This window comes from Cuculus canorus, chromosome 25, assembly GCF_017976375.1.
Source record: "Cuculus canorus isolate bCucCan1 chromosome 25, bCucCan1.pri, whole genome shotgun sequence".
In the NCBI taxonomy this organism is placed as follows: domain Eukaryota; kingdom Metazoa; phylum Chordata; class Aves; order Cuculiformes; family Cuculidae; genus Cuculus; species Cuculus canorus.
The window spans coordinates 1,635,275-1,662,174 of record NC_071425.1 but is presented as its reverse complement, the minus strand read 5'-3'; the positions used below and the strand labels follow the sequence as shown (position 1 = coordinate 1,662,174).

At 51.7% G+C, this 26,900-nt stretch overlaps 1 protein-coding gene across 1 annotated transcript in view; it reads right to left on the bottom strand.

The window, feature by feature from the left end:
• The window catches only part of MLLT6 (MLLT6, PHD finger containing), a 45,638-nt gene extending 19,863 nt beyond the window's left edge, over positions 1-25,775 (bottom strand). Inside the window, 8 exon segments of the mRNA XM_054088306.1 lie at positions 2,634-2,732; positions 12,198-12,305; positions 13,371-13,464; positions 14,321-14,424; positions 14,877-14,986; positions 16,737-16,791; positions 22,113-22,192; positions 25,645-25,775. Of these exon segments, the coding sequence (XP_053944281.1) occupies positions 2,634-2,732; positions 12,198-12,305; positions 13,371-13,464; positions 14,321-14,424; positions 14,877-14,986; positions 16,737-16,791; positions 22,113-22,192; positions 25,645-25,753 (759 nt within the window). The 5' untranslated portion in view covers positions 25,754-25,775.
• Between the last annotated feature and the right edge of the window lie 1,125 nt (positions 25,776-26,900).

The window sequence follows — 26,900 nt, the reverse complement described above, 5'->3', positions numbered from 1 at the left end:
AGTGTCCTCCTCCCAGGCACCTGGGCACGACCACCTGCCCTCGCTGCTGTAGGTCACAGCGATCTGCTCCCACCCAGCTGCAGCCCACGGAAGGTGGGAGCTGTCACCTGTAAGGATTATCCCTGGGGAACTGATGCTCTGGTTCACTGGGTAACTCGGAGAAGAGCACGGAGGCGATTTGCCCAAGATCACGCAAGCGGTGAAGAGAGGAACAGAGAGGAGCAGACTCCAGCTCTCTTCAGACTCGAACACAGCAGGGACGAGCAATGCTCTCCTGCGTTCTCGCAAGTCCGCTTCTGGTTTGCTGCGTCTACGCTCCCCACTCCCCAGCACACTGTACTGGGATGGGCTGTATCCAAGACCCAGAGAGGACAAAGCTGGTTTTGCTTTCCAAAGGAAAACCTGTTTGGACACGCTACATCAACACATCCCCAGGTTTTACGTTAATTTAACCTGTGCAATCTTACACTGGTGCAGCTACCCAGAAAGCCCCATTGAACCACCCCCGAGGGGATTGCACAGGGTTGTAGCCGGCTGCTGAGCAGCTCTTAAATTCGATCTGGACTGAGGAGCTTTGGTAACAGACTTTGAACAATACTTTGGGATCCGTGCACAAAAAAAAAAGCGAGCGAAATACACCCTCTGTGATGAGGATTAATAATAACTCCCTAGGGAAACTCTAAACCCCTGTCACTCAAGTACAGCTACAGTAATTAGGATCTCCTGAATTTTAGCTTACAAAGAGTTGAAAGCTGCCTGTAAAAGTGAATTGCACCCGTCCCTCCTTATTTAGAAAGGTCTGGCAGGGCTTTGGAGGAGACAGTGGGTAATTGTCTAACAACCGCTCTGGCTGGCCAGGAGTCAGGTTTTGGGTTTCAGTTCGGCTTGAAAATAATCTTCTTAGACCATCAGTTCCTGACAGCTCTGTTCACGGGGTGAATCTGCTGTTCCCAAAAGGCAGAGCTGAGCTGCCCGAACACGAGCACAGGTAAATCAAGAGGGATTGCAGCTCAGAGGCTCATCCTTCACTCCGCTCTGCCGTAACTTTCTGCTTCTCCCAGGCTGCCGCTCAGGAGACCAGCTTCAGCGTTCCAGCTCTGCCCTGTACCTCCTCCCCGCCTCCAGCCTTGGTCTCACACAGAACGTAGAAAATTCTCTTCAGTCTTAACCCAAAGCCACCCTGTACTGACTGGCAGGAGCTTTCGCTCTTCCAGGCTCTGCGCTGCTTCTCACATACACAGACACCGCTAGCCTGTGAATTTTCATTTTCACAAGGCAGTCCCGCCACAGAAAGGACACCCAGGCCTTTCCAAGTAGTATTTCTGTGCACAAAAGGACATTCCTGGGACATGTTGTTTATTTGTTCTAGCAGGAGCTTGGCCCTAGTCCTGCTCTCACTTACACCAGAACAACCCTGCTAAGGAGTTGCATTCATTTACATTCCCACTAGAGAGGAGAGCGCAACGCCAAAGGTCCGCACGCTGGAGTAACCTCACTTGTTCCCTGACCCTGAACAGCTGCAGACCTGCCCTTCACCTTGTTGCATGCGAGCTCCAGGCAAGTTCCACTGTGTCTATTCTGCATTACTGGAGTTTGGGGTTGGCACCAATTACGGAAAGCTCAGGGCTGCCCTAATTCATAGGCAGGAGCAGAGTGCCCCTCAGCAGCACAACTGCAGCAGCGAAGAGCAAAAATACACCGACATCCTGAGTGTGCCCCACCAGCCCCGGGCAAGCTGAGAATCACCGAATGGTTTGGGTTGGAAGGGACCTCAAAGCCCATCCAGTCCCACCCCTGCCATGGGCAGGGACACCTCCCACTGGCTCAGGGGCTCCAAACCCCATCCAACCTGGCCTGGAACCCCTCCAGGGATGGGGCACCACCACTGCTCTGGGCACCCTGTGCCTCCCCACCCTCCCAGGAGAACATTTCTTCCTAAGATCTCATCTCAATCTCCCCTCAACCCACAGAAGGAACATCTTCCCAGCAGGGAGCTGGATTGCCTGTACACCCCAGGAGCAAATCAGGTCACCAAACTGTTACCCTCTGCCTCGATTTTCCCGAAACAGAGGAATTACATAAAAATCAACGCTCTCAGTGTTTCACACAGAAGTGCCACCTGTAATGCACATCCTACCTGTTCCCAAGACTCTTTTTTTTTCCCCCCTCAGCTACATCAGTTTGCCTAATGAAGGCTACCACCTCCTCCCACGAGCCGTGCTTTGCTTATCCACCTGCCTGAGCTGTTTACGACGAGGCAGCGGCAAAGGCCAAAGCATGGATATCTATCTATTCTGTGAGAGCTTCGCATCTGAACATCTGCTGCGAAACAGGCTGGCACTTACAGCTCAACCACTTGGGAGTTGAGCTCCATGATTGGGTCGTCAGTGCTGACAGAAATCAAGACAGCTGCCGTGTTAAATTCCCAAGGTGGGCATCGAGGTGGGGAGCCAGGCAGAGCGAGAGCGAGCGAGAATGTGACGAATCAGGAATGAAAATAAATGGACAAAAGCCCTTTCTCTGCTCTCCTGCACTCTCCTCGCCGCTTCCAAGGGAAGCCAGCGTTGATGGATTCCCCCCTGCCCTCCCTTCTCACCCTGCGTTCGCACGCCCGCATCCCACGGGTTTGGTACCTTTTCTGCAGCGATGGGCACCGAGGATGGGGTAAGGCTGGTGGGAGACTCCGGACGTTTTTTGTGCTTCTGTTTAGGTCTTTCCTTGTCCTTTCGACTCTGCAAAAGAAATCAGAGAGTGCTGGAAGGCTAACTTTCCCTCTGCTGAGAGCAGCAGTTGTAAGGGAAAAGAAAGGAGGGTGTGTAGGGGTGGATTTACAACCATACATTCATATTCCTCTTTCCTTCTCCACCCATCCACACGAGCCCAGCATCCCTTCCCCCACATCCCAGCCTCTGGCTGAGAGCGTCCCACTATCTCTATCCCAGCTGCAGCCAACATCTGCAGCGCAGAATATCAACAGAAGCCCCCAAATCAGTTTACGGTAAGACGATAGGGAAGGATTTAACAAGCTCTGGCTGATTTCAAGAAACCTGAGCTTTCCTCTTGCTGTTTCCCCAAAGGGACTCCGCACCCGCTTTCCCTCACTCTCTGCCTTCTCAAAGGATTTCTCAGAACCACCCTTTACAGCCAACGGGAGAATCTTCGTTTCAGCACGTGTTGCACGTGCACAGCTAAAGAGATCAGCCAGCAGAGATCCCGGAACCCAGAGATCCCCTCCATCTCCCCTCCCAGCAGCTGCTCTGGGTCCAGCTCTGCTAAAAGTAGACAAACTATTAAGTTTGATTCCTTCATCTTGGTTTTTCCCTCGCTAAACCCCCAGAAACACGGGGTTCTTCAAATGACAAACCAAAGAAAAAGCATGTTCTGTGAAACACTGCCTGTCCCATCTTATATTTTACTGGGGAACGCACCGTAAGCAAAGAGATTATCTGTATGCAGTTGTGCTAGCTGGATGTTTGTGCTAAATCTGAGATACTTTCAGCGAAAGGACTGAAAACACAGCCCTGTGTGACCTCAAGGCAGTGGCTTGAGGATGTCCAGGCCAGCTGGCGATCAGGGATGGATGGATAGAAGAACATGCTCCATCACCCCCTCCTGCCGCCTCCCTGTCTTCCTCAGCTGCACCCTCCCTTGGGGACACACTCGGCTGACCACAGGACCTTTTCCGTACCAATGTCAGCTAACGATGAGCCCCTTCTTTACCAAACCTGTCGACATTTTTGTGCTGAGTTCCAACCTTCCCAGTGAAGGTTGTGGACCACGAGAGCTGCTGGGATATGAGATACGGGGCTTTGAAAAACCCATCCTCCTGTCTCCGAGACCCTTTTGTGGGCAAAAACGCCTCTTGTGGCACAACTCCCTTTCGCATGGGTGTTTTATTCTCAAAGCTGAGGCCCTCAGTCTGGACCAAAGGTGTGTTCAGAACAGAACAGTCACATCACAATTCACCGACGCTCCAGAAAGATGCTGATTGCCTCCTGGCACAGGCAGAGCCCTGCGGCTCCAGCTGCCAGCGCGCGCCAAAGCCGGGATGCGCTCAGGGAAAGACGCGATTGCAGCAAATATATGAGCTCCACTGCGTGATTTTGCGGAGGAGAGAAGAGAGTGGAATCATTAGTTTAGGAAACAATACACTTAAACGGGGGCGAAAAGGGCAGCAGGAGGGACCGAGCAGGATGAAAAGGTTGGAGAAGGCAAGCGTGAAGTCAAGCAGAGGTGGAGCAACTATGGTAGAGAAATGAACACCTTCCAGCGTGGGTTTGGCAGAGTTTTCATTGCGCTGCACACGCTGCAAGCACCAGTGACACTGCCAGTGGGATCCTGGAAGCTTTTGCTGGGATGAGCTGGTGGAAAAAAAGAAGCAAACCCAGCCTAGAGCTTCAATGCAGAATGCACAAACAGCACTGCCAACAGCCATCGTCTTATCACGAGAGTCCTGGCATATCTGTTAAAGCCTCTCTTCCTAGAGCTACGGCATCCCACAAGAATCTGTTTTCTTTTCCCCCTCCTCTCTTTAATGCACATTTCCAGCCGGGGCAGTGACCAAGGAAAGCTTGGAAATGTGATTTCGACAGACTAAGCGCTGAAAGACAAATTAAAATGAAATCTTTACTAAAACTCAACGTTTTAAATACTTGGGGGGCTTCTCGTGGTTTAAAACCGGCTGAGTCTCATGGATCTTCAAGGACAGGAAGACTGGGAAACCGTGGCCCAGTTAGAGGAGCAGCTCGGCACAGCCTATGTGGACATCAGCGTTCATTATTCCAGCAGCAGTAACGATCTGCACTCACTTACGAGGACACAGCAGAGAGTTTCAGCGAGCTGAAGAGGGTGTTTTAATATCTACAGCTCATTTTACAAATGGGGAAACCACGGCACCCGGGATGAGAGAATTCGCTCAGATCTAATTGAAAGTCATCCAAAAAAATTCCAAAAGAAAAGTCAGGGATCCCCGCCCCACCTGGACACACACTCGCCTGCTTGCAGATGCTGTCAGTGCCGCTCACGGAAGCCAGAAACGGAAAACAGGAGCCAGACACCTCATTACAATACATTTTGCCAAATAACTGCACCGATCCTGGTCCTGAAACTTTCTGAATGCCACAAAGCGTATTGTTTCATTTTCAGATCCCAAATGCATTTCAATCGTCAAGTTGCAACAGGAAGGAATAAGATCCAACGCCGCAAAGGCCAGCGAGACAGCACTGATTTCGCATATCGTGGTCAAGATGAGCCACGGCAGAGCCAAGGCACTTTGGCTAATGATCCGAGGGCTGGAGCACCTTCCATCCGAGGACAGGCTGAGAGTTGGGGTTGTTCAGCCTGGAGAAAAGAAGGCTGTGGGGAGACCTTAGAGCAGCTTCCAGGACTGAATGGGGCTCCAGGAAAGCTGGAGAGGGATTGCTTACAAAGCCTTGGAGTGACTGGACGAGGGGCAATGGGTGTAAACTGGAGAGGGGCAGATTTAGACTGGATGTAAGGAAGAATTTCTTCACAATGAGAGTGGTGAAGCACTGGCCCAGGTTGCCCAGGGAGGTTGTGGCTGCCCCATCCCTGGAGGTGCTCAAGGTTGGATGGGCTTTGGGCAGCCTGAGCCAGTGGGAGGTGTCCCTGCCCATCACAGAGTGGTTAGAACTGCATCATCTTTACGGTCCCTTCCAACCCAAACTATTCCATGATTCTAATGACAATGAACCTACGCACTTATATAGACGCCCACACGCGCATGGGGGAAAGCAGAACCATCCCGACTGCCACCACTGTGAACCATAAAACCTCCCACGGTTTCATTGTGACGGCAACCACCAAACTCACATCCTCCAGCTTCAAAATCCCAGCTGTCTCTGCCTGAAAAATCTCCCTTCGCTGTCAGCAACGCAGCGTCTACAACAGCAAACTGAGCAGTCTGCTGGTTATACGTAGGAGTGCGTACATATGTACTTATTCAGCAAGAACCCCGCGCTCACAATGGGGACCAGAGTTCTGGAATGCTTCAGCTCTCATTTAGATGCTTGAATAAATGCTCAGGTTTGCCAAAAGGAAAGCCAAATGCCGGTTACTGAGCTCTTTTGAAGATCTGGCCCCAACTACATGTGCTGAGCAACTGCACTCCAACTGTTTAGAAAATCTGTCCCACAGAGACCAGCCTTCGTGCTCTGCTCAAAGGAGAGCATTGAAACCAGCAGCACCGCAGCCTGACGAGGAGCTCAACAGCACTTCTGCTCCCTGTCACAGATTCCTTTAGGTCAGAAAAGACCTTTAAGATCACCAAGTCCAGTCGTAAACCTCTCCCTGCCAACTCCACCACTTAAACATGACCCTAAGGACTTGGCCCTGCACGCAACCCCATGCCGTGCCCACAGGCACACCTTGCTCCTCCGTCCTGCTTACCAAGGATTTCTCCCTCTCCTCCACCACCTCCTCTTTAGAGAGCGAGAAGCCCACAGGACGTGGTACCCAGGAGCTGCAGCCCTTGAGCTTTGCAGAGCAGGGGTTGCTCGTTGCCTTTGCACACCTACCTCCCACTCCACAGCGTCTCTCTAATACTTTTGGGTGGTCGGAAACGCAACAGGATCTGACATCATCTTTGATATCCCTGGAGAAAAGCAGTGTGCCGTGTTAAACACGCAGGACAACAAACCCTGCGAACCCACGGGCACTGGGCAGGTGGGCTGGGCTGCCCCCGCACCAGGGCACTGGTGGGAGCTTGACACCAGCCGCCCGCAGAGCCCAAGGCACCGAGATGCTCCCAGTGCTCCATCACTCCTTACTATCTCCAGATATCTTGCACCAGAAGCTTTTAAACGTGTGGGTTCTCTTCAGGAAGGCTTCGAATACTTCCTGCAAGAGCTGCAGGGTGCAAAGGGAGGGGAGGGCAAGGGGATGGGGGGAAGCAGCCCTCTGCCCACCTGGCTGTCCTGGCGCCCTCCTCTGCAAACCCTCCTTTCAAGGAACATCACAGCGTGCCCACGGAGACCTGCCTGGCTGTGCCACGAAGCAGGAGTCAGCGGAGAAGGGAGAGGTGGATGCACTTTGAGAGCAGGAAACCATTCCACACCCCCATCCCATCTTTTTTTTCTTTTTTACGAGCAAAAGTCAAGCCCTACCTTGCAGCCCTCGGCGCTCGCTGCTGCAGGCTGGCCGGCCAGGGAATGTCAACCTGCCCTCAGCAACCAACTTCAGGGAAAACAAACTCTCGCCATGAAGGGCTGAGCAGCTGGGGCTTGGCATGAGGGCATGGAGAGAGCCAGGCGTGCGGCGGGGGGGAGCGCGGCTGCATCAGGGGGGGACGTACTGACGACACAATCTCCCTTGGAGCTCCCCAGCTCCGGAGGAACAAAAACGGGATCTTCTCGCTGCCAAAAAGGGTTGCGCACAGCTCCTCTCGCTCCCCCCACCTCCCCTTCCCCGAGTCCCCTCTCCTAATCTGCCGGACACCAGCAATTGGATCATTAAATGTAGATTGGTAGAATGGTAGGGAAGGAGGGAGGGAAGAGCTGGGAAGAGCCAAATGGGCTCTGCTGCTCCCTCCCTCTTTCCCAGGCTCTCTGAACTCCCTCACCCGGAGGAGGAGGTTTGGCTCTGGGCTGCAGCCATGGCAGCCGCAGCCAGGAGGAAGGCAGCACCGGGCAGAGGGACGCTGAGCTCCTCGTTTGCACCAGGGTTGGGGGTTGCACCGCTTTGCCTTAAGGCACACTGGAGAGTTTTTAAACGAGGCCGTACAGCCACCCCTCGCAGGGCTCCGCGTGCTCTCCAATTATTGCTGCAGCCCCTGCTAATGGAAGGATTTGCTGGGGGCTGTTAGACACCCACATAACAAGAGGTCACAGAAAGCTGGTCAAGGATGCTATAAAACAAGGCTTCTTTCGCTAGATGAGACTACATTTAGATGCGGTTCTCCTTCCCAAAAAAAACCAAAACTGTGCCGGTCTTGAAAGGAGCCGCCTGCATCCCACTTGGAAAAAACGTCCCCTTTGCCCTTTGGTGCCTGTGTGGGGACACAACTCCCCGAGGCAGGTGTTTGTCACCAAAGCGAACGCAAGCACAAAGCCACTTATGGACCCACTGGGCTTAGGTTTCAGCCCAGTACAACTTCTCCAAAGTGCTAAATCTGCCGGGCCGGCTCCTTGGCTCCTCTCCTCCACCGGCATCAGGTCCAGCCAGCCGGGCAAGGGCAGCGGGGAGGCACCTGCTGAGACTCTGGGGGATCACGCACGGCTCTGGCTGCTGCTAAAGGGCTGAGGGGACAGCACAGAGACAGCCCATAAAGTGCCCATCACCATGGCCAGGGGAGCAGAGGAGCTAAAGGCGTGTTGGGATTGTGGAGATGTGGCTCCATACCCAGACCTGAGGAACAACTGCAGGTGGGCTTATTTGCTCCAAGTCCCTGCCTCTCCTCCTGATGTCACCGAGCTGGGCACGTTCCTCTCGTAACAACATCTCATATCCAAATTAAAAGTCTCCTTAGTTTGCTTATGGGTTCCAGGTGTTCACTAAGAACAACTCTGGACAAGCATCTCCCTCCATGGGGAAAATGCCTAAAAATGCTGGAGTGCGTGTGCTCCCGTCTGCTCCTGGTGGGACAAATTCCATTCCATGGAGCATGGTAATTCTGTTCCGTGCGTTTCAAGCAGACAATCTAGGTGACAGAACATCTGTACTTCATTCAACTCCTGCGTGTCATCCAGCATTTTGTTGGTATTTAGCTATTGTTTTCTTTCTTTCTTCTCTTTTTAAACCAACCCTGCAAAGGCTCCCGCAGGGCACAGCGCACACATTGCAATATTTATTTCTTTGGGGTTGGTTTTGCTAAAGGCCTGCTATGATCTGAGGGAAAACCAAAGCCTGGAGAGCTTTCCTGTTTTCAGGACAGCGCAGAAGAAAATGCTCGGGTTGGTATCATTTGTGCCTGCGAGAGGCGGGGGATGCTGATGCTGGCTTGTGGTCCCACGTCACAATTGCCCCTTGTTCTGCAGAGAACAAGACTCTTCACAAACGCTCAACTGTTTTCCAGCAGGGCTTAGGAGTTCGAATCACAAGTCTTTGCTATCTTACTTCAGCCACTGGCTTAAATCCTGTGCCCCTCACTCAGTCGTGAACTCAGTCAGAGCTTTCCTCCATAAAGCCTAAGCAAACACCCACAGCCCTGCGCGGGAAGGGAGCTGTCATGCCTCAAGGTTTTTCTGGAGCAAAGAGCACCTGCAGCCCAGGGACTGTCTGCTGAGCGATCGGCTCCCCTGCAACGCCTCCAGCTCTGGGAGGACGGGACCAGCCGGCTGCACAGCTGGACGGGCTCAAGGAAAAGCTGTTCTACTCCGGCTCAGCACAGCAGCACACCCAGTTCCTCTCAAACACGTGCAGTTAGGTCATGCGCTGCTAGTCACGTACTCCGAACCCATATGGGAACAAATGGTTCAACCCCCTCTTCGGACACCCCTTTGGAAGGGCTGTGTCCCACACTACCTCACATCCAGTCCTTCCTCCCTGCACTTCGCATCCAATCCGAGACCTGCAAACTACCCACCGCCCCCCTGAAGCCAAGAGTGCCTTCCTCACTCTGCCCATCTCAGCTGCTTTGCACACCTCATCCCCTGTCCCGCGCTGACTCCCCCCCTTCTCTAAGTGGAAGGAGTTGATTTTGCACTCGCGCTGCAGCCCTGCCAAGCAATCCCAGCCCTGGAAGGGGCCTCCATCGGATCCGCTCCTCGCAAACCATCAGGAGGGGAGAGCGGTGAGACAGCAGCGAGGAAGAGCCTCTGCACGTTCGTTGAGGAACCCAGAGGCTAACAATAGTGGCAAGCGCCACCGAGAAGCCTATAAATAAACCCGTATTCCTCCTGTTTTCGCTCTCCCCCTGGCGCTGACCCGCTTTCCAAGCAAAGCCGGGAAGCAGCGCTCTCTGCTCCTACCTGCCAGGCGCGTGACTGCGCTCGCAGCCCTGCCACCAGAAGCTGTGCAAATATAGAAACCCTCGTACGGTTCCCCCAAGCCTTGGACTCGCACCGTCCGTCGGTTATAATTACAGCCGAGCTCTCCAAAGCTCCTGTCAATCTCCCGGATCCTGCCCTTTCCCCCCACCCCTCTGTCTGCTTGCCGGCTAAAAATAGCACGTTCCAGCCGAGCCCTTCACCTTGTGCCAAGCGCTCGCTCCCCGGCCGCGGCACAGATGCTCTTTCTCCCTCTCGCCTCCTCCTCTCCTCGCAGCAGCTGAACACACAAGAGAAGTAAATACTCCCCGTACGCTTCAGCCGTGTCGGCGGCAGGAAATGTTCTGCCGCGGTGTTGGCTGCGGGGTACGCGCCGCTTTGGAAGCGCGAGGTTTGCCTTGTTTGTCTATGTATCAGGTACGGTTTGGGCAAGGCTCCCGAAACGTGTAATGGACGTGGTGGGCAGCGCTTCAAACTGGATATTGCGGGATAACCTCTGTAAATAAAGAAGGAGATGGCTTTCCTGCCCACACAATTTATGGCCTTTGGGCTGGGCACGCCAGGAGGGTGTCAGTCAGCGTTAACTGATGGCTGTGCTGCTTTTGAAAGCCTGGATGCCCTCGTTCCTCGGGCTGAGATCCATCAGACTTAGGCCACGGAACCCACTGGAGTGGCATCGGGCTGTTTCTGGATGTGGGTCACTAACGCTACCTTTCAAAATCGTTTCTGCATTGTGAGGATGCCAACAAAACAAAGAAAAACCAACAGAAAAGAACAGCCAGACGCCCACGGCAAGGCTTTTTAAAGGATTCACGCGGCGATTTCAGAGAATCATGGAATGGTTTGGGTTGGAAGGGACCTCAAAGCCCATCCAGTCCCACCTCCTGCCATGGGCAGGGACACCTCCCACTGGATCCGGTTGCTCCAAGCCCCATCCAACGAGACAGGGCCTCCCCACCCTCACAGGGAAACTTTCTGCCTAAGGTCTCATCTAAATCTTCTCTCTTTCAGCTTTGCAGGGCTATCACCAATTGTGTCTCTTGGCTTTTGACTGGAGTGGAATGTATCCAGAGGTTGCTTGGTAGAGTAATTCTGGATTTCTGCTAAAAAAAACCCCAAGATATGGCCCATAAAGTATTAAAAACTCTTTCACCATACTGAGAATATCTCTGTTTAAGTTATTTCTGCCACCAGATCCCACCCCACCGCTCTGGATAGACGGGAGGCAAAGGAGGTTGGCAGTGCTATGTTCCGGATTCTTCATACTGCAAAAGCCACATCCACGAAGAGAAGATTTCTTATTCTGCTGCCGCTTGCCTGAGTCCTCAAAAACCCACACGTCCTACCTCGTAGGGCCATTTGACGTTATAAGTAACAAGTACATCACAACCTCCTCCTTTCTTTTGGCACAACCCTTCCAGACTGGAACCCACTCCCCGGTCAGAAGGCAGGGATCTGCTGGAGCTCTGCCTCATGCATTCCCTGCTGTTTTTCCTTGAAATATGAGCATTCGTCACGTGAGTCAGTTGGTTAATTATGAACCTCGGTGTGCTGTTAACATGTCCTGTAACACTGCAGCGGTTTTGATGAGCACATCTTAATCAGCAAAGCTGGATAAATAACTGCCTTTGCCAGTCAGAGCTGGCATGCGATGTTCTCCTCGATAATTGTTTAAGGTAGATAAAAACTCTTCTCACAGGTAGACGCCAAGCAGGTGCGATCCCCATGGCTGGTTAATCTAACAAACTACTACCTAGTTGATATGAGATATTGGTTTTACCTACAACGAACCCGCTGGCCACAACGCAGATTACTAATCAGTGCCTTTTTGTACTTTAAAACATGGACTCTGGGATGTGAGGACAACGACCTCCAACTTTCTCTCCTTGAGCTTTAAAACCAGAGTCCAAACTACTTCCAGGCAGATAAATCAGTAGCTGGAAACCGTAGCACAATGTCATCCACAAAGCAGAAAGGGGAAAGCCACACGTTTCATCGGCACTTCCTGCCAGGGCCCTTCTGATATAACCCAACTTGGCCCCACGTTGCCCCTGGCTGTGCTGCTCTCCTTCCACACACGTTCCCAGAGGGCTGTATAAAAAACACAGCCGCTATTCAGATCTCTGTGAAACTCTTCGCAGAGCCAGGGTTCACCTGAGGAGCCACGGGTGCTCTCTGCACACTCTTCCCCTTCTCGCCTCCATCCCACAAGACCGTGCCTCTCCGGATGGACCACCTCGGCGCGGATCTTACCTTCTTTGGCCTTTCATGGTGGGATACGTGCTTCTCTTGAGTAGGGGACGTGGATCGACTCCTCCTTCCAGCAATGAAGGAGCTACCTCCAGAGTGACGTGAGGTCTTCTGAGGTAAGCGGGGAAGGGGAGAGGAGGTGGAGAACAGGAGAAAAATGACAAAGAGAGAGGAAACAGTGTTAGAAAGTCCAGTTTTCACCGTTACAGTGAGCAGAGTTACAGCAAATGGCTAACACATGCAGGACCGAGCTCTTCTTGTAGCAGATGTCCAGCCTGGTTCCTCACACGTGGACCGCAGTCCTCTGGAAGAGCGGTGTCCAAGCGGTCAGTCCTGAGTGCGGCACAGGGGTGTGCGGGAGGATGCCCTGTGCTCAGACTCCAGGCACAGCCACTGCAAGTCCTGCGATCTATCTCCGCATCGGTGAACTTGATCCTGAGCTACGCTTGTGCCAGATACGGAGGGGACCTGAAGGGCACGGGAGGTGTCCTCTGGTTTGACTTTGAGGGGAAGCTCGGAGACATCAGTCACTGTATGTGACAGCACTGATAAGCTGGAAGGAAAGTGGGAAAGGCCAGCAACAAAGGAGCCACTGAGACATAAAGCTGTGGGGAGAGGATCAAGTTTCCTTTTTGCTGGAGGGGGGAGAGCAGGTGTCTACTAATTATGCAGAGCAGGAAAAGGGTTCCTCTCTTCCCTCTGGGTGCCGTAATGAATAAGGGGAAGTCCTTTGCCCCAAATACCCCTCCAACAGAAGGACTCCAGGTCTTTTCTCGGCTGTTTCTGTGCTCAGGCAGCAGTTCTGGCTGTTCTGTGCTGCACTCTCCTGCCCAGCGTGCCTGAGCTACGTCCTTAACTCCCTGGAGCATCACACACCGCGGCTGCTCCCCCTCCTTGGGGCTTATCTTTCAGTGTGGGTCAGGGAAGCCAAAACAGACGGGAAGAATCCAACCCCTGGTTTTGAAAACAGGTTTAAAGATGCTATAGAAATGCAAAATAGAAATTTATCTTTATTCCTAAGTGACTCTGACTAAAATAGAAAGCAGGCTGTGGGCCTCGGTTATGTGTTCCTGGCAATTCTTACTGCTCTAAGCACAGACACAATCTACGATGAAGACAATGCCTTTTATGCGACTAAAAAACTCAAAAGTCCATTGCAGGGATAAAGAAACTCACCATTTTATTGAAGTGGTACTTGCAGTAGCCACAGTATTTGACATTGTCAACTTCTAGGACCTCCTCTTCACATAACAGGCCAGCCATCTGGGCGCTGAAACACATGGAATTAGGAGAAGAATAAAGCAAATTGTACAGCCAGGCCATGTATCCCATCAAAGGACAAAGAATACAGCCTAGAGATGTTCGAAGCCAGGTTGGATGGGGCCGTGGGCAACCTGATCCCGTGGGAGGTGTCCGTGCCCATGGCAAGGGGTTGGAACTGGATGATCTTTATGGTCCCTTCCAACCTAAACTATTCTATGATTCTGTAATAGTTCAGGATAGCCGGGTAGGGTCTCAAAGTTTCGTGTTCTGCTTGGCAAAGACTAAGCAAGGAGGGCAGAAAAGTTCAGACTCTTTAATTTATATTTAGATCTTCAAAACCATCAGCACTTTTTTACCAAACTGCCTCGCGATTGTTGTTTGTTCTTAAGAGCGGCCTGGGAGACCAGTAACAACTCCAACAAAAGACCTTTAATGAGTAAGGAATCCATGAAAAGCCCGGAATCTCCCCGTTCTGCTGGTAGACAATGTTGTTTTCAAGACTGCGAGGGTACATGAGGATATCAGCCCTTAAAATCACATCATCTAGATGATACTCTTGTATGTACTCTGCTGGAGAAGGAACATTCCTCGGTCGTGACTCATCTCTTCTCTTCTTGGATTCCACACAGTCTTAGGGAAATCCCCAGCCTTGGTTCTCAGCAGGGAAGGCTCGCTGGTGAAACCTCAGCCTTCCTGGGGAAGTTCCCCTCACAAACCGAGCAAGGACCAGATACTCCTTGCACAAAACCAACCCAGGCTGATTAGGTCAACTCCCCACATCACCCGTTTGGCACAACCTCAAAGCCTGAGCAGCAAAAACAATAGCTGGGACTATTCTTGGGGTGATGCTGTGGAGAACTCACCAGGTGACGTGGAAAGCTTGTCGGCAGCCGTGCCGGTTACAGGCCATGCACGCTCCAGACGCTGCTTTGCTCTCCCTGCCCTGCTCTTCACAGATGTAGCAGGTCTGCAAAACGAAAGGAAAAGCACTCAGCCAAAGAGGTAAAGCGTCTGCTTCCCTCTCACTGTTCCCCAGGAGGCAAAGCCTTCAAGAACTCATAACTTGGTGTCCAGTCCTCTCCCTCCTATGACAACAGCTTTGGGTTATTTCGCACAAAACTCATGCATCTTCTTTTTTTTGCCTCAGAAAACCATTGCTTCAGATCAAAACGTGGAGCAACCAACACAAAACTCCAAGGTGGAGACTGCTCAAGTTGCAGGAAGTTGGGAAAGAGAGAAACAAAGGACCAAAAAGTTACTTTTAGGCATGGGGATCCGCTTTATTAGTTAGTTTTAAAGGAATCTGAGTACCTTGAAATGAAAATACACTGGACAGGAGATACGGTAGAACAAGATGACCCCAAAAAGCCAAGGTGGCACAAGTACACTTGGGGCAGCAGCAGAAAGAGACGGCCTTACCTTGTTGAAGCGGTCGTGGGGTACATACTGCAGGACAATGGGCTCCATGGTGAGCACGTTGGCAAACTGTACCTCCGGGATGTACAAAGCACAGACGACGTGGGCCCACCCTGGGGAAGCAAACAAGGCAGAGGGCGGAGATTCACACGGGGCAACCAAGAAGAGTCTTAAACTCAGGGCCGCAGACACGCAGGAGAGGGAGAGAAGGAAGAGAGTGTAGGAAGGGAGCCAACCGAAGTCACATTTGAAATGCGGCTCGTTGTAACATGGTTAGGAATCAAATCCTTCGTGGGTGAAAGACAGACAGATACCACCTCCAGATTAAATAAGAAAGCAGCGATTTCTCTGGGAAAAGAATGGTACAATGCTCTTCGTTCCTAAAAATCACCCTCCTCGGGACCTGAGAGCCAGAACTGAAGAACTAACCAAACCCTGGAAAAGCACCCAAGCAGTAAATGATGCTGATGGGACAGGTTTGATGTGTAATCCCATCATGCCACTGGAAACAAAGCTCCCTTTACTGGCTGTTATCAACAGCGATAGGTGGCTCTTTTTCAGCAAGCCAAGTTAGACACCAATCTAAATCCACCAAGACGCTTCCCAAATCAGATGTATACCTTGAAATTCCATCTGGTCAGGACAGAACTGAGAAAGTTTGAAGGTCAGGAGCTTTTGGGGGCTGATCCATATCAGTATGGCAACTGCATTGGAAGGATTTGGCTAGAACTAGGATGGATTCACCTGGGCAGGTGGAACTAAACTCTGTGGTTACGGAATCATAAAGCACTGTAAGTACCTGGGCTATATTATTTATAGAATGCTTTGAGTTGGAAAGGACCTTAAAGCCCATCCAGTTCCAACCTCCCACTGGATCCGGTTGCTCCAAGCCCCATCCAACCTGGCCTGGAACCCCTCCAGGGATGGGGCACCACCACTGCTCTGGGCAACCTGGGCCAGGGCCTCCCCACCCTCACAGCAAAACATTTCTCCCTAAGGTCTCATCTAAATCTCTTCTCTTTCAGCTTAAAACCATGGTTGCAAGCCTTCTTGTGCCTGTCCACACAGACCTGACCAAACCACATAACAATACGTGTGGAAGAAGATGTTATGTCATTATCAAATCATCCCCCAACACGACACTTGTGCTGTTGCACTGAGGCTCGTGGCACTTCTAACCACTTCTACAAGATATCCTGAACTTCGGGCTTCTTCTCTAAATATCGGATCTATTAGAATAAAAATCTCCTTGCCTAATTTAACTCCTTGTAGGTTATGGTAAGTGGCAGGGAGGAGCAGAGAAGCCTTCCTGAAAAATAAGGTTTTGAGAAAAATTAAGTTTGATCGACGCAGCCAGGAGCATCAATAGCGAAAAGCTCTGACAACGGAAATCAGAGCCCACGGTGCTTCACAGTACCGGAGGCTGAGAAGCATCAGTGCTCAGCACGTAAGTCCTGCAGAGAGAAACATCTTTCCTGCATCCTTATCCCTGCTCTTGGATGGAGACTCAAGGCTGAGGCTCTGTTAACCCGAGGATCGCACCACTGCTGTGCGAGCGTGCAGCCAATAACTCTGCAACACCCACAGTTCTGGAAGCTATGCCAGATCAGGCACCGATTCCCGGGAGGTTATATCGAAGACATTGCAGGGGTTCTGCTTCAATGCCAGCCAGAGGCCAGAGAGGTTCCCCCTCCAGGGGAAGGTTCTTCTTGCTGTGGAGGCTCCAGAAAGTGAAAAAGGTAGTTTTTTTCATTCCTCGGCAGCCTCCAGCCTTCCCCTTCTGGTCTCACACGGTCAGAAATAAATGATTTTTTTGCCCAGGACAGCTGCCGAGCCCCCGGTTGCTCTGCGCAGGGTACTCACCTCCGTTGTCGGTCCGTTTCAAGGCTCCATCCTTGTGGGGACACAGTTCACATCTCTTGAAATTAAGCAGAAACAAAACAATTTTAATGGAACTCCCAGGGGCGCGGGGCCAGAAAAGAGATGATTCATTTACAACACGGGTGTGAAAGACGGGGCGGCTTTCAAAGAGAGGAAGTGGAAGGAGGGCTGAGCAGAGTTTGGGTGCAAAGAGATACTCTGACACAGCTCAATATCGTCCTGATGGGGACGTATTTAAAGCCTCAGCCTAAGAGCCACGAGGCTACAAGCGAACCTTGACTTTCACGGGGCTTTTTAAAGACGAGGCTTTGCGGTTGGGGACTAAAACTGAAAACCGTGACTCAGAGAGCAGAAGGCGAATAAAAAGAAGCCATTATCTATCTTTGCCTCTTTCCTTCCTTTTCTCTTTCTCTTGTTTTTTTCCAACCTCATGAGAGGCGGCTGAGGCTGGTGGGGCGTGGGGAGTCATGGTGAGTCTGGTCCTGGGAATGGTGGGTGGGGACCCTGCTCCCCCCAAACCCACCCTTGGGGAAGGCTGAGGTGTGATGGAGAGGACGTGAGGGGAACATCAGCATCAGCGAGTCCCTGTCACCTAGGAGGAGGAGGAAGCTCCCTCAGCATCCCAAAACATCTACGTGTTTGTAGTTTTCTCCAACTTTAGAAAAAGTCTGAAAACCCCCGAGGGAGGAACCTTTTCCTTCCCCAGTAGAAATGTCCGATTGGTTAAAAAAACCAAATCAAAACAACCCCCCAAAAGCCTGTTTTTCTGTGAAAGATGTGCTTTGTCATTAAGTTCTGAAATGAGGTGCCCGGTGTCAAAGTGAGACAGCGGGCGGTGCTGCTATGAGCGTGCGGGACCCGGAGCTCTCGCTTGCCGACGCTTGGCTGTGATCGCTTGGGTATGGTGAGCAGAATGGGGCAGGTGCCCTGGGCCCCAAAAAACACCAACGTATTGAACAATAGCTGATCGTAGGCAAAAGCCTCTGCCACAAAGAAGTCCCCAGGGACCTTCCACAAAGGTGGTTTTCCTCAAGCCAGCTCAAGATTTCCTCTGCTGAAGTTTTACCTCCTGGACAGGCAGCCACGATCACAGAATCATTGAATTGTTAAGGCTGGAAAAGATCATTCAGTCCAACCATCAACACAATACCAACATTCCTACTAATCCACGTCCTGAAGCACCATATGTACATGGGGTTGGAACCTCTCCAGGGACAAGGACTCCAGCATTGCCCTAGATGGCCTCTTCCAACGCTTCACCACTCAGTAAAGAAATTTTACCTTATATTCATAGACTCATAGAATAGTTTGGGTTGGAAGGGACCTTAAATATCATTCGGCTCCAACCCCCTGCCATGGGTAGGGACACCTCCCACTGGATCAGATGCCCAAGCCCCATCCAACCTGAACACCTCCAGGGATGGGGCAGCCACAACCTCCCTGGGCAACCTGGGCCAGTGCCTCCCCACCCTCATAGTGAAAATATTCCTCCTTATGTCCAGTCTAAATCTGCCCCTCTCCAGTTTATACCCATTGCCCCTCGTCCTGTCGCTACAAGCCTTTGTAAACAGTCCCTCTTCAGCTTCCTTGTAGCCCCTTCGGGTACTGGAAGGTTGCCTACTCAACCTAAACCTTTCCTGGTGCAACTTGAGGCCATTTCCTCCTGTCCTATCACTTGTTACGTGGTGGAACAGACTAACATCCACCTCCCTACAACCTCCTTTTAGGTAATTGTAGGGAGCAATAAGGTCAACTTTTAGCCTGGAGAAGAGGATGCTAAAAATCCCAGTTCCTTCAGCTGCTCCTCATAAGATTTGTGCTCCAGACCCTTCACCAGCCTCATTGCCCTCCTCTGGACACTCTCCAGCAGCTCAATATCTTTCTTGGGAAATAAATAGGATTCCAACGCTACTGGAAGCAAGGAGGATCCTCCAACACTTTTATGAGAGTCAAGCGTGCGGGGCTGTCAAAGAGGCACCTTCGACAAGCACGAAATCCCGGTGATAACATATAAATACCAGACGAGGGACAAAGAGAGATGCGCTGTCGGTTGCCCATCTCACTTTCCCTACATCTTCATAGGATGGATGCGTACGGGAAGCGTTTCTCACAGGTCCAGGTTGGAGAGCTGCTCTCGCGTTTACTATGGAAAGCCCAGCAGAGCCAAGACAGCAAAAGAACTGGGTTAACTGAGACACTGTAATAAGAAATTTGCACTTGAAAAGGCCCCTCCGCTCTCCCCTCCACCCCTCAGATCAAAGCAGCTCTCCCACCACGCGATTAGCAAAGCTCTGATTGTAACAAGAGGGGTTAACAGCTCCATCGGCCCCACACAAGACTTTTAATAGCTCTGCCTCTAAATGACAGCTAAAGCCTTCACATGATCCCTCACATGAGTGCCCTCTGGCCATTGCAGCTCACCGGGCTTCCCAGGCAATTTGATTACAAAGTGGATGGGCTTTCAGTTGCTTACCGTAAGCACAATAACATCCGCAGCATCCTTTAGGGACCTGAGCATCTGAGGAGGGGTTAGAAGCAGGGATTAGAGGTACCTCTGCCTTTAATGCAACCTGCAAAGGCTGAGGCAGTCTCCAGGGGTTTTTATTGCAACTCTGGGCAAAGAGCAAAGCTTGGTTGGTTTAAAGCAGGTTGTGATGAGTAAGGATAGAGCTCCTGCTAGAAATCACAGAATCACAAGGTTGGAAAGGACCCATTGGATCATCGAGTCCAACCATTCCTAACACTCCCTAAACCATGTCCCTCAGCATGTCCTGAACCACTGGGGCTTCTCACGCCGGGATATACCCCCAAGAGGACTGCATTTAGGGCTCCTGAGCTCTCTTTCCAGTGCTGGAGAGAAGGGATGGAGGTCATCTCTCCTCCTCCAAGAGATATAGAAACCAGGAGACCCATGTTTTGAAGCACTCCCCGAGGAGCGCAGTATTCTTCACGCACTCCGTATCTCAGTTTCAAAGCCAAACTATCAATATTTAACCACTGAATATGTTTGTTATGGACAAAGCTTCTGAACCGCTTTAAGATTCTTCTCCGAAGGCAGAAATGGGAAGAAAAACATTGTTGTTTTTTCAAAGGAGTCTGCCACCGAGTCATTGTGAAAGGAACGGGAACAACAATTCACCCTGCTGATGGTGTCGGTGGATTCGGCGCTCAAATAGCAACACCTCTCCTTGGAGATCCTCACGGCAGCGTCTGATCCAGCCCATCTTACAGCTGGAGAAAGCCCAGGGCAGTGGGAGCACCCCACCCTCGCCAGACCACGGAGCACAAAGTCAAAGTGCTTTAGCGGCGGAGCCACGCACGGCTCTCCTAAGACTTGACTCATTTCCCTTAACTCCGATCACGCTGTTCTCTACATCAAAGAATGAGATCCTTTGTAAGTATTTACCCATCTGCGTGTCTGTTGCTATGACTGCTGGTGTTTAACTGAAAAGGTGAAGGATTTAAATAGGAAATCATCCCCAGCTCTGCTTAGGAAGGCAGATTATCACTGTTCCGTCATTATAGTCGCAGGGCTGAATGCCACCGGACTGAATGGCATGACTGAAGCCCACCACGCATTGTCTAACGGATTTCACCGAGGGCGAGTTAAAGAAGGAGCCACCTGTGGGGTCATTGTTTTTGCGATACCTTGGGGGCGGTTTGAAGTGTGCAACGTGCAAGTGAACAGTCACAGTCCTCGCGCCGAGCCCAGGTGAGGAACGCTCGTGCGCCTGTGTTTCACAACGGCTTACGTTAAACCGTAGCTAACGCTGAAGAGCCGCTCTCTGCCTGCACGGTTGGGAGAGCCACGGAAGGAGGCCCATGAAATCGAAATTCCTTTCTTTGCTATGAAACTATCCGCAGGATATAAAACCATTCAAAGCTACATTTGATCTCCTTTACTGCAGTGCACATAAAAGCAGCATCTTACAATGGGAACAGAGCTCAGGTCTGGAAGTCTGGTCTTGTTTACACTCCCGCTTCCAATGAGGAATGAGTTAATGCGACGGCAAAAGCATGGTACAGATACCTAATTCCCTCCTTCACTCATCTTTGCCAAGTTCTTCGCCCATCTGCAAAACAGATTAAAGCCGTGTACTGCAGCGAGCGGAGCACCCAGCTGAGATGGAGCACGCAAGTCGCTCAGCCCCGCGCGCATCCGCAGACTCAGAGGTCACCTACACCAGCTTCGCTAGGTGTGTGCTTCGGAAAAGACTGAGCTAAACCAGTCCGGAAGGCAGCGAAGGCACTAATAAACATCGTTGGTGCTGCCTGAAGCCTGCTGGATTGCAGGAAAGCCAAAGCTGAATTTAAATCCATCTTTAAGAAAGCAAAAGGGAGAAGCTCTCTCGGATTTACGGCATGGCAAGAGCTGTACCCATGGCATGAGTGAGGTGTTACAGATGTACAGCCTGGCGCCTCGACACTTGGTTGGTGCAGCCGGATCCGAGAAGAGCTCACGTGGGAAGTCACCGCAGCGTAGCTCGTGTGCTATAAACTCGCAGCCTAGTTTACAGCACAAATAACTTTGCCACATAGGCAGACCTAAGAGGCAGCCCTGGCCTGATTGTTTCCACTTCCCTGCCTCACCGGAAAATGCCAGAATTAATTAAGAACATTTGTAAAGCTTTCTATACTGCTAAATTGCTACTTTGACAGAAACTAAACCCGGATCCAGCTTCCTGTCATTTCCTCTGCTGTTCTACAAACTCAGAAGACTTTATGGAGGAGACTGTTTGCTGCGAGATAGGAATGCCAATCCCTCCTGTCAGTCAGAGCGATAACTTTGACAGTACAGCAGAATCCCAGGTGATGCCAACCTCCCCCCACTCCAAAGCTTCCTGAGGAGCTGTATAGAAAAAGCAGAGGAACCACCTTTGAGAAGAACGCTATCATTTTTTAGAAGATGGAGGTCTGTAGACTCAAAAGCTTTGTCATTGATAACTTGCTTAAAAGCACCTCTGGCAGCATCTTCATCCAAAAGGCTAACAGCCTTGTTTAAAAGCGCTGGATGCAATTATTCCTACTGTTCAAACAAGCTTCAGCAGGAGGTTACAGGCAGAGCTGGGACTACAACCACAGGAGTGCCGAAATGCCAGGCTCTATTGCTTTTGCTGACGGACCATATCACTTCCAGCAGAGAATCGAGGGCATCGAATCACAGAATCATAGAATGGTTTGGGTTGGAAGGAACCGCAAAGCCCATCCAGTCCCACCCCTGCCATGGGCAGGGACACCTCCCACTGGATCAGGGCTCCAAGCGCCATCCAACCTGGCCTGGAACCCCTCCAGGGATGGGGCACCACCACTGCTCAGGGCAACCTGTTCGGTGTAAATACAAGCGTGCTTTGTACTCACCACCCTGGCGGCTCTCTCTTGAGATTCACATTTCCGACAGAACCAGGGTCCAGTAGGAACCTGGACAATTCCATAGCAAGCTGGAAGAGAAGCAAAGAGAGTCCATCAGACCATCTTTAAGCGCACCGTTTAATTCCTCTGGCGTACAGAGAAGTTTGCCAGAGCCGATATCAGTCAGAGACGCGTGACAAAACCAAAAATGACATCTATATTGTATTTTATTCCCCTTTCTACTTTCCACGCCCACCAGCAGCGGACAGCCTTTCGCAAGAGGTCCAGCGTGATCCTTTTATTCAAGTAAACAATTCCTACGCAAATCTGGCCTAAGCGGGAATGGAGCACTTCATAAACTGGGTCCGATTCTGACCTAGTGAACAAAAATGGAGCAATTTTACCTCTTCACTTTTCAAGCATCGTTAGTGACCTAAATATAAAATTGCTAAATGGATGGCTATGAAGCACCTTAACCGTAATTAGGACTAAGATAAAACCGCAGCATGGTGAAAGAAATCATCTCAGTGAGAATTCAGGCAGACACCAAGCGAAATTGTGTTTATACTGCACACCTTCAAGTCTCCCAAGTCCCATCCAGCAGCAGCCTTTTGCAGCGTGCTTCCAAGATCACTGAACTCCGGATTTGCAGGGCTACCCCTGGGAGAAGGTTCCATGTTAATACAAGTCTCCAGTTGACAACCTAACAAAATTAGTGTTCTTATCCAGCTCTAACACGTGTCCCTCGTGCTTTCTACATCACTACCGATGCTCCCAGGGTCTCCGCCTGCAAGCTGCAGCTCCCACTTCTCTAAAATCAGCTCTCTTCTCTGACAGGACAATGTTGCTTGGAGACTGTTCACCTTCTTTGGTGACCTTCTCCCTCTAACCATCCAAGGATGGTCTTCATGAGTCCCGAAGGAAACGTTTCAGACCCTGAAAGGGCTCTCAGCCACCACGCAGGTGGGTTTAAAGCAACCGAGGCTGGTAAGGATAGCGGTAAGAAGGAAGGCTACGCATCTCAGATGAGCGTATAGGAATCTCCGAGGAAAGAACAAACTATATCTTCCTTATTCCACCTTCAAACACAAGCTGGCAGTTGGAATGGAATCCCAGTCGCTCGAGACGTTTGAAACTAGGTTGGACAAAGCATCTGAAAAATATCCTGTTGGAAGCAATGCCGCGATGTTCCCTGGGGGACGGACCAGCCACGACCCGCAATTAGGTTCTCTCTAATGTGAGTTATTCCACATCAGCCAGGGAAACGAATGCAACCGTAGAGCTAAACCGAAAGAGCTGACTGCAAGATGAGCCAAGGCATACACATAAGAAAACAGAAACTACATGAAAGCAGTGACAGAGGAGCCTGCCTTGGGTCCATCTTTAGCTGCGGGCGTAGGGCCAAAAGCAAGCGCTCAGCTGGAGCCAGTGCGAGCTTCTGTGCCCACTGCTTCAAAGGGGAAGAAAACAAGGAAGAAAGCAAGGAAAAATGCAGAACATATGTAAGGCAGAGTTGAAAATACGGCTTGTAAATGTTCTTAACTATCTCAGTAGAGTCTTCATTCCCAATCAGACGCTTCTGTTAACACTTTGAGTTTTTTACTGGAGAGAGAAGATTCCTACCCATCGCCACAGAAACGGTAGTTTTAAGAATCGGTTCTAATATAACTATAACATAAGCTTAAAAAAAACACACAGAGTTCTTTATTGAACCGTACAATCATTTCAGAGGGTAACTTTGCGGATATTCAAGCAGTACAACGAGATACCAAACCCGGTGTGGGATTGTACGGAATGAGACCGGATGACCCAGCTGATCCCCCTCCAGTGGTTTGTTTCTATTTAAGAAATAAAAGCCTACCAAAACACCGCTCTACTGCAAGGTTTCTCAACAGGCTTTACAAAGAGGGCTGAAGAACACCCACCGCACGCTGCTACGCTCCTGATGAATTATTATACCCTGAAGGACTCTTACAAGACCTAAACAGACAGTGGTGTTTTCCAAACACACAAACAGAGCCCTCTCTGAGACTTCTCCAACGCGGTCCAACTCTATCAAAACAACGCCACGCGCCCGCTTCCCCACCGCCGCAGCAAACCTCCACCCCCTGGAGCTGGGTGGGCTTGGGAACGGGCACCCCGAAGGAATAACAGCCTTGCACACCCAAAACTGCTCTGGCTCGCAAATAGAAGTGTTTACGTTAATTTGGGGAGTGGGCGTAAGGATGCCAATACCCTTTATCCCCCCCTCCGCCCAAAAAAAAGAAGGTGATGAAGACACCTGTTCCCTACTCTGTGGTCCGATAAATAATGGGAAGGATGTAACGCTTAGATGGGTAATATTAAATAGAAAGAAGCAACTTTCCAGAGAGACCCTCATCCTGATGGGTCACTCAGAGCCACCCTGATGACAGCAGACACCAAGCGTTGCCTCCGAATGAGGAGAAATCCCCTCCGCGAGCTTCGCTTCCTCATTTCAACTCCCTTTTAGTCACCTGGTTGGAAGCGACTTCTCCCTAAAGACGTGAGGATACCCCAACCATACCAAATCCAAAGGAAGCCCAAGCTCCAGCTGACAGCAGGACACATTCCCAGCCGGAGCCAGGAGCGTGTGCATGGAGACACGGAGGGAAGAGATTGCACAGGAAGAGGCTGGAGATGTGCAGGGAGATGGAGAGGATAATAATAGATGGAAAAACAGACATGCCAGATGAGACCAGAAACCTTCGTGCGATTCAAAACAAACCACGCAGGGCAATCGCAGGGCCTTTCTGCCGGGTTCCGACGAAAGCTAATACGTATTTTTCCATATTTTTTGGTAGGGGGGTGAGTGTGTGTGTTCGGAGGGATGAGGACAAACTTTCCACCCCTCTCCCGTGTGCTCCGAGTTATTTAAAATGCAAATCGCCCCTCTCTCTGCGAGGAGGAGGAGGAGGGCTGCCTTCCTCCCTGCCCTTGCAGGAGGCAGCCCCGGGGTGGGGGGTGGGGGGGTGTCCCCCTCCCCATGGGGGTTACCCGGGGCCATCAGCAGCACCGGGATGAACAGAGGGTACCGGAGGCAAAGCTGGGCACCACCCCCCCCCCTTTCCCAGGGCACCGGGGGGGGGGGGGGGGGGGGGGGAGAGGAAGGGAACGGGGGGGGCAACCAGATAACCCCCCCCTCCTCCCCCTCCTTCGCAGGGTGGCGGTCCCCAGCATCCCCCCCATCCTCTAGGAGATGCCTGCCCCCCCATCCTGGGGGTCGCCTCTGATATCCAACTCCTCTCCATTCCTCACACCCCCCTCCCCCCCGGTTCCCCAGGCTGCCCCCCCCCCGGCTTTCTCCTCCCCCGAGCCACCGGCAGCACCGTTATTTAGAACAATAGGGATAAAACAAAGCCTTCCCCCCCCCCCCCCCCCCAGCATCCATCCCCACCCCCAACCTCCCCGGGGCTCCCGGCGGAGGGGCGGGGGGGGGATGCTCGGTGCCCCCCCCGGGGGTGGCGTTGGGGGGTGTACCCGAGGTAGGGGGTACCCGGGATGGGATGGGGGGGTGCCTTACCTTGGTGCACAGCCACATTGCAGCCGTGCCCGTCGCAATAGACCAGCGGGTTCTCCGCCCAGCCCCGCTCATCAGAACACACACAGCAGCCTCCCACCATCTCCTTCATACTTCCATGAGGGTTTCCTTCCCACCCCCCCCGCCTCCCTCTCTACGCACACATCACTCCTCCCTCCTCCTCTCCTCCTCCTCTCCTCCTCCTCCTCCTCCTCCTCCTCCTCCCAGCTCGCTGCCTTTCACACGGGGGTGCCCAACATCCCCCCCCCCCCCACCCAACTCCGACCCCGGAGTCGGGCGGAGCTCGCAGGGGGGGAATGGGAGGGATGGAAAGAAAGAAAAAGGGGGTGGGGAGGGACCCAGGGGCGATGCCCCCCTGCAAACACAGCGGACACCCCCCCCCCCCCCATTGCAATCATGGCTGCGCAGCCCGCATGCTCCTCTCCGAGCTGCGGTTCGGGGATTGCAGCCTGGCCGGGGCGGGGGCGTTTCTTTGCGGAGCCTCTGCGTGTGTGAGATTGCGTTCTTTTTGAACCCTTTTCTCCAGCTGCTTTAGGTCGTTTCTTGATGCGTTTGGGGTTGTTTCATTTCCTTCCACCACCCGCTTTTTTCCCCCCACCCCCTGCATCACCACCCCACCCCCCCCCCCATCCTCCCGCCCCTCTTCTCCCCGGCAAACCGAGCAGAATCCGAGTGTGCACCCGTGTGTGCAAAGCGCTGGATGCGTGCCCGAGGCGGTCAACAGAGATCGCTCCCGAGCGAGAGGACTTAGGACCGTTCCGCAAATCCTATTATCTCTGCGATCCCTCTCGGACCCATCGGGGCTCCGTGAGCGCCACCGCCTGTCCTGGTCCCGGAGGCTCCTTCAGAAAGGGGGGGGGGGGTTAACCCCTTGGCACCTGTTTTGTGTATCTTTCAGGGGGTATTTCATTCCCTTCTGGAAGTTTACGCCGTGCAGGACAAGCGTCAGAAACCATAGAGTCATAGAAGAGTTTGGGTTGGAAGGAATGGTAGAACAGTTTGGGTGGGAAGGAATTGTGGAATCATTGAGTGGTTTGGGTTGAAAGGAATCATAGAATCATGGAATCATAGAATCATAGAATCATAGAATAGTTTGGGTTGGAAGGAATCATAGAATCATGGAATCGTAGAATCATAGAATAGTTTGGGTTGGAAGGAATCATAGAATCATGGAATCATAGAATCATAGAGTCATAGAATACTTTGGGTTGGAAGGAATCATAGAATCATAGAATCGT